This window comes from Danio aesculapii, chromosome 7 (assembly GCF_903798145.1).
Source record: "Danio aesculapii chromosome 7, fDanAes4.1, whole genome shotgun sequence".
NCBI classification, from domain to species: domain Eukaryota; kingdom Metazoa; phylum Chordata; class Actinopteri; order Cypriniformes; family Danionidae; genus Danio; species Danio aesculapii.
Window position 1 is genome coordinate 11,394,171 of NC_079441.1, and position 14,411 is coordinate 11,408,581.

General features: G+C 35.0%; 1 protein-coding gene across 1 annotated transcript in view; it reads left to right on the forward strand.

Annotated features, from left to right (window-relative positions):
- The window catches only part of arih1l (ariadne homolog, ubiquitin-conjugating enzyme E2 binding protein, 1 like), a 23,442-nt gene extending 10,173 nt beyond the window's left edge, over nt 1-13,269 (forward strand). The window contains exons 8-14 of the mRNA XM_056461039.1: nt 449-491; nt 613-684; nt 1,595-1,725; nt 1,799-1,856; nt 5,756-6,016; nt 9,729-9,841; nt 13,030-13,269. Coding sequence (XP_056317014.1) covers nt 449-491; nt 613-684; nt 1,595-1,725; nt 1,799-1,856; nt 5,756-6,016; nt 9,729-9,841; nt 13,030-13,114 — 763 coding nt within the window. The 3' untranslated portion in view covers nt 13,115-13,269. The remainder of the gene's footprint in view (nt 1-448; nt 492-612; nt 685-1,594; nt 1,726-1,798; nt 1,857-5,755; nt 6,017-9,728; nt 9,842-13,029) is intronic.
- Nucleotides 13,270-14,411: the final 1,142 nt, after the last annotated feature.

The window sequence follows — 14,411 nt, forward strand, 5'->3', positions numbered from 1 at the left end:
ACAATCCCTTTAATCATTAAATATGTGATTGATGATCGTAGTTTTTTTTTTTTTTCCTGCGGCACATCCTTTTCTGTCTTGATTGATTCTGTTTAAAAAAACATTACAGGGCTTTAAAATGACAGGAGGGTGAGAATTCTCTTTTAATGTGTGTTTTTAAATGTGAATCCTTCAAAAATGGTGCAATTTTTATCAAAAGTAAACCTTAAACTACTTTACATATATATTTATCTTATGTATTTTTTTATTGCCGCTGATGTCTTTTTATTGTTAGAATGTATTACTATTATAGAAAAGTGATATTTATAAAATGTTATATTGTGTCATAAATGTAATAAATTTGATCTTGGTTTGCCATGAAATAGCCAGAGAAGCTGATATGGCAATAAATACAAAACTTTCTCTCTTTTTTTTCTCTTTAATATGTTTCTATATGATCAATTACCAGTTTTAATTGTGGAGAGAACTGGCATGACCCTGTTAAATGCAAGGTATGTAGGCAGCTAATTACTGCATTAAGCACTCATATTAAGTTTAATTATCGATGTTATTATTGCATTGGATTTGTTGAGAGTTTTTCTTTTTTATAATATAATGTTTCTACTCTTGAAGTGGTTGAGGAAGTGGATAAAGAAGTGTGATGATGACAGCGAAACATCCAACTGGATTGCAGCAAATACCAAGGTACTGGAATCTTACAACATTAAAAAAAATTAATGTAACGGTAAATATAGTGAATAATAGAAATTTATTAAAAACACTAAAAAATGTAATTCTTTAAAAAATATTTTTCAAATAACAAGAAAAAAAAGATGGACGAGGCATTGAAGATGAATCCAGAGAATACAGATGAACTCTGGGAGTCCTGCAAGAACGCTTTCTTTGCCATTCCAGATGACTTTATTAATGAGTTATTTGAGTCTTTGCAGAGATGTATGGATGCAGTCCTCCCAGCTCATGGGAGTCAGACACAATATTAACTCTTTTCCCACTGCAGCATGACTTTATATTCTATACTGTACATTATTTCTGTTAAGTGACAAGACGTTTGTCTAAGTAAAGTCAGACCTTACTGTCCTAATGAAATAATTAAATATCAAGGCATGATCATATTTTATTTAGGTAAAATAAGCGTAATCTAGAGGCCTTTGCCTTTCATATAAGCCACTTCTGATAACAAATGATCAACTAGAAGTCAAGTTATTATTTGTAGTTATACAAATAAGACTTTTGTCAGGTAGTGTACATAGAAAGTGAAGTGACATGCGAGGAGGAAAAAGCAAAGCGGAAAAGAATTTCATTTTCATTTTAAACAGGTCTAACCATTTGCATAACAAAACACATTGATTTACATGCATTTGACTAGCAATGACAAATAGACGTATATAGCAAAGAGTAAAATGTGTATTGTGTATTTCCCAAAGTTTCACTTTCACTTTGAAACTTCTGTCTGTAACATCGTTTTTCTAACATTGATATATATCATATAAATAATATGTTTGATGTATATTTATAGCTGTCATCAGTGACACACCGCATACATGCTCAATCGAGGTGTCAATAAACCTAAGCTGGCTATATCTGTTTTTGTTAGGAATGTCCCAAATGTCATGTGACCATTGAAAAAGACGGCGGCTGTAATCACATGGTGTGTCGAAACCAGAATTGTAAAGCAGAGTTCTGCTGGGTTTGTCTCGGCCCCTGGGAGCCCCACGGCTCAGCTTGGTGAGTCCCTTCATAACCGCTCACATCTTTTCATATTGTTTGGTCATTATAAAAACATGTCCGTTTCTCCCAGGTATAACTGCAATCGCTACAACGAAGATGATGCAAAAGCAGCCAGAGATGCTCAGGAGGTAATTTCAGTCTACTCTTAAATCTCAAAGCTTGTTTTTCTTTTATGGCATCACATTAGTGGAATTTGATACCACGATCTGTTAAAGGATGTGTGCCTTAAGTCATTTAAATATAATTTTAAGAAATTGCTTCTTAATAATCAGCATAGTGAACACTAGGCTATTTGATGTTGTTGTTGTTGTTGTTGTTGTGGTTGTTTTTTGTTGTTCATTTGAGTATTGTTTATAGTTTTGAATTTGTATTTTTTTTGGTATGGCCTTAAACATCTGGCTAAGGGAGGACCATCTAGTCTTAGGGCTTATTTGGTTACATTTACGTTCTAGGCCAGGGGTGGGCAAACTCGGTCCTGGAGGGCAGGTGTCCTGCACAGTTTAGCTCCAACTCTGATCAAACACACCTGCTTATAGATAATTAGTGATCTTGAAGACACTGATTAGCATGTTCAGGTGTGTTTGATTAGAGTTGAAGCTAAACTATGCAGGACACCGGCCCTCCAGGACTGAGTTTGCCCACCTCTGTTCTAGGCCGTAGAATCTACGGGAATGTTGATTAATTTACACTGTCTCTTGTTGTGAAATAAATAAAGATGATTTGTCAGTCCCATTATGCACTGCAGAATTAACAGGGTGTCTGTGGGGTCTTAATAAGTATTAAAACTTAACCAGTCTATTTAGAGAAATTTAAGGCCACAATCAAACTATTACCGTCATGTAGGACTTTTCGCCATATTTTCCAAAAAAAAATCCACACCCAGGGCTGTCAGTAAAGGACCACACACACACACACACACACACACACACACACATTGCGAAATGCGGAGGTTTTTTCTTTCCATTTGGTGTGCGTTATTAACACTCTTCCATAACACTCTCACCAGTCCCTACTCCTTATTTGCGTCTAATACCTCAGTTTGTCACGGGGACATGAATGAAATGTTCATGAGTGAAGGTAAAAATGCCGAACTGCAGTTAAAGTCACCCATGTTACAGGAAACTCTTACATGAAAGCACTTAACGTAAACACCTTCGTTATATTATTGTCAATTAAGGCCAATATCTAGATTACAGATGACCATGTAAGCATAGTCAGTAGTGTCTTCGAAGTAAGTGAAATATCCAGAAGGGTGTCCTGCAGATTTGATTCAGAAGGGCACTTTTTTTGCCAGACGGCTCACCGGTTTGACTTTCATTTACAGTCATTCATTTTAAAAAGCACCCATTCCATTTTATTTGTAAATGTTTTACAGAAACGCATTAACTCTACAGGTGCCTGATAGATAGATGTGGAGCTAACATTAATCAGATTCACTCTATTGAACTGCATCCATGTTAGCACGTCGCATTTGATGTGGTAATTTCACAGTAGGAATACACACGTTCAATGATGCGTTCTTGCCACCTAGAGTGCAGTACGGCCAGGTATACATCCACGCTAAAATATCAAGGTGAAAGTCATCATAGCTTGCGTAGAATAGACCCAGCTCCCAACCCAACTTTGAGAATAGATTAACGGCCCCCCACTAGCATTTTTATTCAATGTTTGGTGTAATCTCAACCCAAACACGAAGAGAGGGTGAGACACAATGTACTTTAAAAAAAAAAAAAAAAAAAGCAGCCGGTAGCGTAACTTTTTATCACCACTCTGCCAGTGAGAGTGGTTCCGCTCAAGGGTGTCTTAAAGGGGGCGGGGCATGCCAGACACTAGAGAGCATTTAATTGGTCAAGTTTTGATGAGAAACTGAAGTATGAGGAGACGTGAAAAAAAACGTTGATTCATTTAGGCGAAAGTGACAGACTACAAGCTTTACATGTTTTTTTCAGTTTAATATCTTCTAAACGTGACTTTTATCAATGTTTTGCTGTGCACTAACTTATAGATATTTTAAAAACAAACAATACAGATACTAACATCTAAAATACTGTATTTTAATTTCATAGGACCTTTAAAAAGTCTTTAATGCTATTTAATAAGGTATTAAATTTTACATTTACTAGTTGTATGCTAAAATTTGCCTGAATTTAATCTGCGAATATTATGGTGCAGCATAGTGTAGTTTATGGAATCGATAAGATCCTGCTAGATTTCTCATCACGCTAATTTGTTTACTGCAGTAACCAAGGCAACATTGTTATTCCCACTGTTCAACCTGCTGGAAGAGAGTGAATTAGCATTGTATATAGAATCTTCGTACGTTTGCATCACTTCCGATTTGCTTGCAACACAGCGCTTTCCCACACTTTAACCAGCAGAGGACCTCATTGAGCTCTGATTTGGAAAGCTTTATCTGATACAATGGAGTTAAAAGGTTCGCTTGTTCAGAAAGCTTATATTACCATCACTGAATATACTGCTAGTTAATTACTAGTTAAAAAGTCGCTAATGTTACAAGTTACAACCTAAAAGGACAGTAAGGTTTTAAAATGTATGAAGAGTCTCAAATAAGGTCTTAAGAGTTCTTGAATTTAACTGAAGTGATATAAACAAGCTGAAATGTTTATCTTTAGTTAAAACCGATGATGCCAAAGTTTTCCTTTTTTAAAAATTGAATTTGAAAAAAGGGTAATAAATAGCAGTTTATTGGAGAATATCACAATATATTTCAAATGGCAATGATATTTATCATGACACAATTATTGGGATAATATCGTATCGCGGGGACATTATTATTAATAATTAAAAAGTTCTTTAAAATGAACAATCGCTGATTATTAGGGATGCACTGATATCTTTCTTTGGAACTGATCTCATCTCGATACCAAAATTCTGAGTATCGACCGATACAGATCTAATCCCAATATTGTGGCCTTTTTTTTTTTTCTAGTGATAAAATCAAATAATATAACTTATATTTATTAGTAAAAAACTTATATATAACCTGTGTATATATAGTAAAAATTAACAGACCTATAGTCCTACTGTAAATGACAGACGGCACAATCTAACTTAAAACATGATGCCTGCTGTATACTAGGCTACATAATTTGAGCATTCGTTATGACATTGATCTGTTGTAGTCCAGCATATGTTTCCTTTTTTAAATACTAAGATTTTTTTCTCACCAACTATTGACCCAAGTCAGTGGTAAAATAACCAGCCTTTGAGCAAAGCCTGATATTTTCCTGCAGGTTTCACGCAGACTAAACTAAACAGTCTAAGGCCAGTTTAACTTCATAAACATTACCTCACCTAAACTCGCCATGAGTGAGATGGAGAAAATGAAAGCACATCAGCACAGAGAAAAAATCAAATGCACAAGACATAATCTATAAGATAATGACTTGTATTAAACATGTAGCAAATATATGACAGGTTTGTGATACAACAATTACAGTGAAGCATTAATTAAATCTTTATTTTCCATGGAGCAAAGCAAATCATCCACCCGAACAGTTGTGTTCATTGTTCATCTGTTTTTGTCTGAAAAATGATCTTTTTGGAACAAATTTCGTTTGGTATCATTTGTATCTTAATTTTGATCAGATCGAATTTGGATCGATACCGGCTGGCCGATACCCGATCCAGCAAAAATATGCGGTATCAATCCAATATTTGATCCAAGTATCGGGATTGGTGCATCCCTACAGATTTTTTTTACAATCCTACTAGCTTTTTATTTGCAGAAAAACATTTTCAATTGGTTGATTTGAGTATCGTTATCAGATTCTGTCATATCAGTTCACACGTCTTGCTTTATTTAATCCATTAATTGATCCTTTATGTAAACACTGAATCTGTCAATCATGGTAATCTGAGGAAATTAACATCTCTAGTCACCTTTGTCGCTTTAGTTTTGTCAAGAAGGCTAAAAATAGCAGGAAAGTATGACTTTTGTGGCGGTGTGGCATAGATCTGGTAACCACATGAATGCTAGTACACTGATGTTGTCTCCATTTTTCAGCGGTCCCGTGCAGCCCTTCAGCGCTACCTCTTCTACTGCAACCGCTACATGAACCACATGCAGAGTCTGCGCTTCGAGCACAAGCTGTACGCGCAGGTCAAGCAGAAGATGGAGGAGATGCAGCAGCACAACATGTCGTGGATCGAGGTGCAGTTCCTGAAGAAGGCCGTGGACGTGCTGTGCCAGTGCCGCTCCACGCTCATGTTCACCTACGTCTTTGCCTTCTACCTCAAAAAGAATAACCAGTCCATCATCTTCGAGGTGAGCAGGGAAATCCTCTTTTTAAAGTTTTAAGATCGTTTTTTTAAGCTTTTGAAGGACGTGAAGTGCTTTAAAATGTGCATTTTTATTCAATGTTTGACTTCATCTCAAGTGAAACATGAAGAGAGGGTGGGACATATTATAGCTCCTCCCCTTTTAATAGCGTTTCGCTTTATCATCACTCTGCCAGTGAGACTGGTTGAGCTCAAGCGCATCAAATGAGAAGCGTCTTGAAGGGGGCGGGGCATGTCAGATACTAGAGAGCATTTGATTGGTCAGATGATTTGATGAGAAACTGAAGTGAGGTGACGTGAATAAACCCATTTAGGCAGAAGTGACTCTAAACTTTAATTTTGTCAGTGTTTTGGAGCACACTAGCTTATAGATATCCTAAAAACGAACAATACTGATACTAACATCTCAACTATATTTTAATTTCAGATCTTTTTTTAACCTTTAACACTAAAACTACCATGGAGGTCATTTTGACTGTTTTTTTGGATTAACATTAGGGCTAGGTGGGGCTCAAACCCCAGGCTCACGGAAGGAGGGGGCTCTTGATTGGCTGAACGATTCATTTGCGTGAATGTGAAACGCCTGTTTGCATTATGCTTTCGCATGTTGATAATGTAAAGTACTGTATTTCTTTCGGCTCGCAGCTAAACTAAGGCTCAGAGCTGCTTTAGCTCCAACTGAGTTTTGAATAGCCCTGTTTAGTCCCCTATAAGGGTGACCAGATGTCCCGTTTTTTTCCCAGCACAGTTCTTTATTTCAGCTCTACCCTGAGAACGGTCCAGTCAAAGGTAGGCTAACCAAGTGCACTGAAATTCAAACAGTATCCGTTATTAAAAAGCGACCAAATCCTACACACCGAGTTATCAAAATGCCCATTGCTGCGCTGTATCTATCTCAAGAAAATACATGGTTTAAGTCTAACTGAAGCAGTTAGAAAGAACTTTTATATGAATAAATTTCCCCTTTTATAAAAACGACAGTAATAATCTGGAGTAATGAAAAATTGGCGCATTGGCAATAAAAACAAAAAAACATGCTAACCTTCTGTAATTGATTTATCTAAGACCAAATGGGAAATTTAGAAGCAGGGCTTTTAAACATATTTTAGGGATTTTTTGCTTTGCTAAAGTTTAAACTAAACTTTTTAAAGATAACCCTATTTAAAATGTTTAATGTAAAGCGCTCTTTTAGGAAGTATTGCAAATCTGTTTAAAATTTGTAGTTGTTATTAATTTTGCATGCTTGTACACATACTTCAGTAAAATGGAAAACATTTATAATAATGAAATCTAAATCAAATAGTTGAAAATTAGATAATAATATTAATTATCAAATTTATAATAATAATAGCAAAAGAAAAAAACTTTTGTCATTTTTAAATAAAATAAAATAAATGGGACCCTCGGGATTGCTGTAGCTAATATGCTCTTAATCGGGCCCTGCACATATCTTTTAATTACCTAACTTTTACTAAATATATAAATATGTATATTTCCTTCTAGTATTGAAATGTTATTACAATTAGAAAACACAAAAGAGTTCTGATTTTTTTCTACCTAGAACTACCATCATGGTCAAAATGAATGCATGCAGTTCAGTGTCTGCTACTTTTCCCTAACTTTAAATATGTGTGGCTCTTTTGCCTAGCAACTTCCTGCTAACAAAAACATAACTTTCTGTTGGCAAGAATATAACTTTAATTCAGATATGTCTTTCAAAACAGCATGTTCAGTGCAGTAAAAAAGCCTCCTCTTTTGCTTGTGAAAAGGAAAGTGAGGCGCAGACATTCGCAAGTGGTCTAGTGCAGGGATTTTCAAACTTTTAGGACACACGCCCCACTAAGTTTGTCCAATTTCACTCGTGCCAAATCCAACCCCCCCATTTTATTTGTATATATTTTACTCAAACACATTCGAACACATACAACAACTCTGCAGGTGCCTGTGGCATTATTTCAATAACAAATGTCGTGAGCGCAGTATTACAAGTTGAGAGCGCATTCATGTAATACAGCATGCGAATTTCTTTGCTTACACGCCGATTTCCCAAAACTTCTTGCGCTGCTCAAGTGCAGATTATCTTGCGCACTCTCAAATAAACGCTGCTGAAGTGCGATTTAGTGCGTTTATGTAACAAGTATGTCTCCAACATTCATTAGATTTGCTAGGAATATTTATGAATTTCTCCAATAGACCAGTATTAATGCGTCCTGAAGTAAAGTAAAACGGAAACAGTGTTCATCTTAACTGAAATCTTTGCCATGTTTGCTAGCGTCACGCACCTGTTAGTCAGTCAGTCAGTCAGTCAGTCACCATGTCACCTTAAAGGGTAAACAAATGACGCACAGCACTACTATGATTACAGAAAAGGTTGTGCTGTAATTCACTTACCCTTTAATACGTTTTGGTGAGATTATATCACACTATAAAAAAACAACAACGACTGAATGTTTTGAATGAGAAGTAATGTAGTAGTGGTGGGGTGAATTTTTGTGTGGTGCCCCGCCATGGAAGAATGAATGTAGGGGAAACCATGGAGTGCATGACGTCGCCACTCTGTTGCCGGGCTGTCAGATTCTCCCTAGCTGGCTAGGCAGAAGAATGATATTTATTTATTTATTTATTTATTTATTTATTGTTATTCAATGAAGTAAATATCAGAAAAAGAGTTCCAAAAGCTGAAATGTCTGATCATTGTACATATCACCGTTTAAATTACACTTGCCGTTAACAAGCCAACAACTGGCGCATTTGTATTACATTCCTAAGAGTCCCCTTATGAGCACCACAGTGGGAAATGAAACCGAGTTCATGTGTGCGTGCGTGCGTGTGTGTGTTTGAACCACCTTAATTTTTGCTTCCATCTCGTTCTAATTTTATAAATTGCAAGTTACAAAAGGCACACAAAGTGAGCACTGGCAGATGGGATGTTCTTCGAGGGCGATTGACTCTGGTATTACACACTAGGGCTGCACTATATTGAAAAAATCTAGCATTGCGATATTTTGCTGTTCTGCCATTTATATATTGCGACATGAATACAATTTCACCAGATGACTTGAATATCTCCATTTTGAAATAATTTATCATTTTAGATTTGCATAATTTATAATAAACAATCTACAAGCATCAATAAATACAAAAAAGAAAGATACAAATGAAATACACAATGTTTTATTGCTCTTCGAGGAGTTTAATAGTATTCAGGAGCAGTAATTGAATGATCAAATGCAAAATTATACTGTGTAGTCTTCGTTGTAAAAATAATTTAATAAAATTCATTGTTTAAGTTACAAATAGTACAATTTTAACATTGCATATCCTGCAGTGTGACTATTGTGAAGGATCACATTGCGATTATTGATGCTGAAATGATATATTGTGCAGTCCTATTACACAGAAACCTGATATATTATATGCAATTCATTGTGACCCGACCCGGACCCAACTGACCATTTAAAATATAGACCTGACCAACTCATGTGGGTCCTGTGAAGATCTCTAATCCATTAAAGGAAGAAATTAACTATTGAAGTCAATGGGTGCTGGTTTCCAACATTTTTCAAAATATCAACTTTTGTGTTCAAGCGAAGAAATAACTCAGAAAGGATTGAAACAAGTGGAGGAAGCATAAATGATGACATAATTAAACCTTTTAACTGAATTGTCACTTTAAATGCATTTCTTGTGTGTTTCAGAACAATCAGGCTGACTTGGAGAACGCTACAGAGGTGCTCTCGGGTTATCTAGAGAGAGATATCTCCCAGGATTCTTTGCAAGATATCAAACAGAAAGTTCAGGATAAGTATAGGTGAGATTGTACTAAAACATAATTTCCTTGTCTGTGTGTCTGTTTTTTATTCTGTTTGTATTGTTTGTGTTGTTGATTGCTGCTTGTGTAAATTGCATGGTTTTCTGTATCTGTTATAATACTTTTAATAGTTGGGGTTGGCTTCTAAATTTATATTTTCAGCTTTCATTTTAGTTTTAAGGTTTTGAAATTGTATGTGCTTTTTTTAAATCAATCTGTCAAGCACCAAACCTTTTAAATCATATATTATTAGGGGTTGAACGACTTTAGATTTTTGGAAGTCGACTTTTATGTTATCAAAGTCGAGTCGACGTCGACTAGTCACTGGTGATGTCATCAATAAAACACAAGACACAAATGTTTTGCAACATGCCACAATTTGCCATTTATTTGCAGGAAATGTATGTACAATACACAAATATTGTACACAGTATTACCTATGACTAGTTTTAGTGCAAAACAAATGCACTGTCAACACTTTAATTTTGTTAATAATGCAACATTAGCACCCGGGCTAATTTTACTGCTAAATAAATGCAGTCAACACATTGATCGCTGCACATTCTAGTAAGAATGTAACAATAACAGATTTTTTAGTGTAGAAGTAATGTATACGTCCTCAGCGCACAGACAGTGAAGTTATTTATAACAAAACAACTCACAAAAGACAAAGGCCTTACACTGTCAGAGTCCTGCTCAGACACATATTTTACTGCTATTATCGTCCACGTTGGAAAGCAGCTCAAAGTCCTGATCAAGATGGGCATTTTTCACAGTTACTGGCTCATCTTGGTTATCAGAAATCTCCTCGCTGCACATCTTCACCGTGTTCAGCGGCGATCATGTTTACATTCTATGAAGTTTGTCACACCTCCGGCGGCTGCACACTTTATGGTTTGTGTACGCTTCATCGTTCTTTCACAAAATATGTCCATGTCTACGCTTCGCAAAGGGCAACAGCCAATAACATTACTTTTCCAGGGTTGCATAAACATGATTGGCTGGCATATGGTCTTGGGTATTTGCATGGAGCGATATAACTGCCATCTCTTTGAGGATTCAAAGTTTATATGAATCTTTGATGCTGACATAAGAAAATTAATATTTAAAAATGACTTTAATCCGAGGGCAGTTTCATTCAGTGAACCACCTTCGTGTGTATAGCAGACATGTAGTTCAGGTCAAATCACATAATGTGCGCAGTGTGACACAGCAGGGTATTAAAGTCGACTAGTTGGTGCAACCTCTAATAAATATATATATATATATATATAAGGCATAGTTCACCCAAAAATGAAAACTTACTCACAATTTACACCCTCATGTGGTTTTAAATGGAGTTTTATTTATGTTTTTCTGTTGAACACAAAAGACAATATTTAAATGTTGAAATACTATTGAAGTCAATGGTTACCTGTTTACAGCATTCTTCTAAATATCTTGTTTTGTGGTTAACGGAAGAAAGAAACTCAAACAGGTTTGGAACGAGTGGAGTGAGAGTAAAAGAGATTTTATGTTTTGGGGGGAACTATCCCTTTAAAAGATGACCCTTGCTTGTATGACTGACATACTATATTCATATAATATAGGTAAATATTGTAAAACATGTTCATGCTTTGACTTGAGAGATCTTCAATTTCTTCTGTGTATTATAAAATGTAGAAAATGTAACGCAAATAAGTTTTAGACCGGTTTATGTAATATAAACACATGCTTGTTGACTTCAACATCTGTTACAATGCATTACATGAGGTGTTTGTAAACTTTAGTCAGTGTTGTGCATCTGTCAGAGAACACAAAACACTCTAATAGTCAAACCGCATGCAACAGCAGAATTTGAACATTTATTTAACTATATATCCCATTTTATATAATGCAAATAGTCCACAGAATTTTCGGCAATGTGTGAAATGTTTCTGGACTTCAGTGAGAATGATGCAGTTAAGCTAAACTGAAAATACTGTAAACGGAAGCGGTTAAAGTTACTGTTTATTGTATTTTTCTGAAAATCAGGCACACTTGAAGTGCTTTGTTACCTTGAGGTTGATTGCATTATATTTTAAGTAACTTTGTGATTTAAGTTGCATCGAGTGATTGTGTTGATCTTTTCCAAAAATATTGTCTCTTTAATTTTTCCCTTTTTTCAGAAAATGGTTTATGGCATTTCTGCTGTACTTAAAGGGATAGTTCCCCCCAAAATTCAATTACATTTATTCATTATACTTTTAAATGAAGTGGAGTGTTTTGGCAACGTTTTGGTTCCTTTTCTGGACTTTGAACATCTTGGGACCATGTCTGTCTATGGAGGATAAAAGAGCTCCAGGATTTCATCTAAAATATCTTCATTTGTGTTTCTGAAGATGAGCAAAGATCTCAGGGGTTTGGAACCACATGAGGGTGAATGACAGGATTTAAATTTGTGTGTGAACTAACCATTTAACAAAACGCAGAGATCACAGTTATTAGCCCTCATGTGAATTTTCTTTTGTCAAATATTTCCCAAATTTTTCACAGTATGTCCTGTAATATTTTTTTCTTCTGGAGAAAGTTTTATTTGTGTTATTTCAGCTAGAATAAAAGCAGTTTTAATTTTTTTTAAACCATTTAAAGGTCAATAATATCAGCTCCCTTAAGCAATATTTTTTTGGTTGTCTACTGCAGTGTTTCCCAACCCTGTTCCTGGAGGCACACCAACAGTACATATTTTGAATGTCTCCCTCATCTGACCCATTAACTTCAGGTTTTGGAGTCTCTTCTAATCTTCTGATGAGTTGATTCAGGTGTGTTTGATTAGGGAGAGGTTGAAAATGTGTACTGTTGGTGTGCCTTCAGGAACAGGGTTGGGAAACACTAGTCTACTGAACAAACCATCATTATACAATGACTTGCCTAATTACCCTAGTTAAGCCTTTAAATGTCACTTTAAGCTGAATACTAGTATCTTGACAATATGACGTACTGTAATCGTGGCAATAATAAAAGAAATCAGCGATTAGAAATGAGTTATTGAAATTATTATGTTTAGAATAGTGTGTGGGGGGGAAATCATCTTTCCATTAAACAGAAATTAGGGAAACAAAATATACAGGGGGGCTAATAATTCTGATTTTTAACTCTATATAGCTGTTGGGAAAAGTGTTGAGCGCTTCTGACCCGAAACTGTTGTGCGTTTCTCCTCTGGTGTGTAGATACTGTGAGAGTCGGCGGCGGGTGCTGCTCCAGCACGTTCACGAGGGCTATGAGAAAGACTTGTGGGAATACATTGAAGACTGAGCTGAACATGCTCTGCCGTCGCCATCACCGCCATGTCGCATCCTCTCTCTTTTTTTTTAACGTGGCATCTGGATCTTTTCTTATTATTTAGACTTTAAGTTAATTTTACTGAAATAAAAAAGGTAGAATATTCAAATAAAACTCCTACGTCAGTATTGCAGTCTGTAAGAGTTGATTGTCAACGCGGCACGGAAATGTATTTCAGGTCTCCACGCTTTAGCTGGAGATGCTAGTCGGTTTTTCATTTTTCCATTTTGATTTCTGTCTGAATTGTTTTCATAGTCTGAGTTCAGATTGGCTTGTCTTGAGCATTGCTTTACAGGCCGTGCGCTGTGTGTTGTGTTTGGTTGGCTGGCTTTATGGGGAAGTGTGTAGTTTGGAGCTGTAAATAGCACACGTGCATGGAACGTGGAGTGGGATGCGTCTTTTTTTGTTTGTTGAAAAATATTTATTCTTTACAGATATCCAAGATTGTGTTCAAACAATATGAGAAGAGGCCACGTGACAAATTTGCCTCCTTTTAGTTATTTTTAAATGTTGCAGTCCCATATTAGAGGTGCGTAGTAACTGCAGGGTAACACTAGCCTTAATTACATGCTGATACACAATGGATTTAGAGTAGAATTGGCTGAATCTCACACAGAAATATCTGGGTCATATTTCATCCCAAAGTCCCAAACCTATAATAAATCATATTTTTTGAATAAATATTTGCAAAGATATCATGAAGAAAATGAATTTTTAGAAGCCGTACAATTGTGATAATTAATTAAATTAATAACAATTCAATTTTGTCACAGTAATGCAAAATTACAAGCAAATTGGTTTATATTTATAACAATAATTCTGCTATTATTTCCACATTCATTTGTGTATTTTTATTATTGTTGCATTAAAGTTTTTTTATTTATAATTTTTACATTGTATATGCATTATTAGTATTATAAATATTACATCTAATATAATTATAAAATATCATAACTTATTAATCAATAATTATTATTATATTATTATAAATTTAATTCATAATTATTCGTGTGTGTGTGTGTGTGTGTGTGTGTGTGTGTGTGTAATCAATGATTGCATATAATAATATATTATGTAATTTTTAATTACAAATATAATATTGATTATTATACGTTATTGTGTATATACATATATAACTACATACAAATGCAATACATTTTGATTATAATAATTATTAATATAATAATTAATATTAATTTATTAAAACATATATATATATATATATATATATATATATATATATATATATATAATTTTTTATATTATTTTT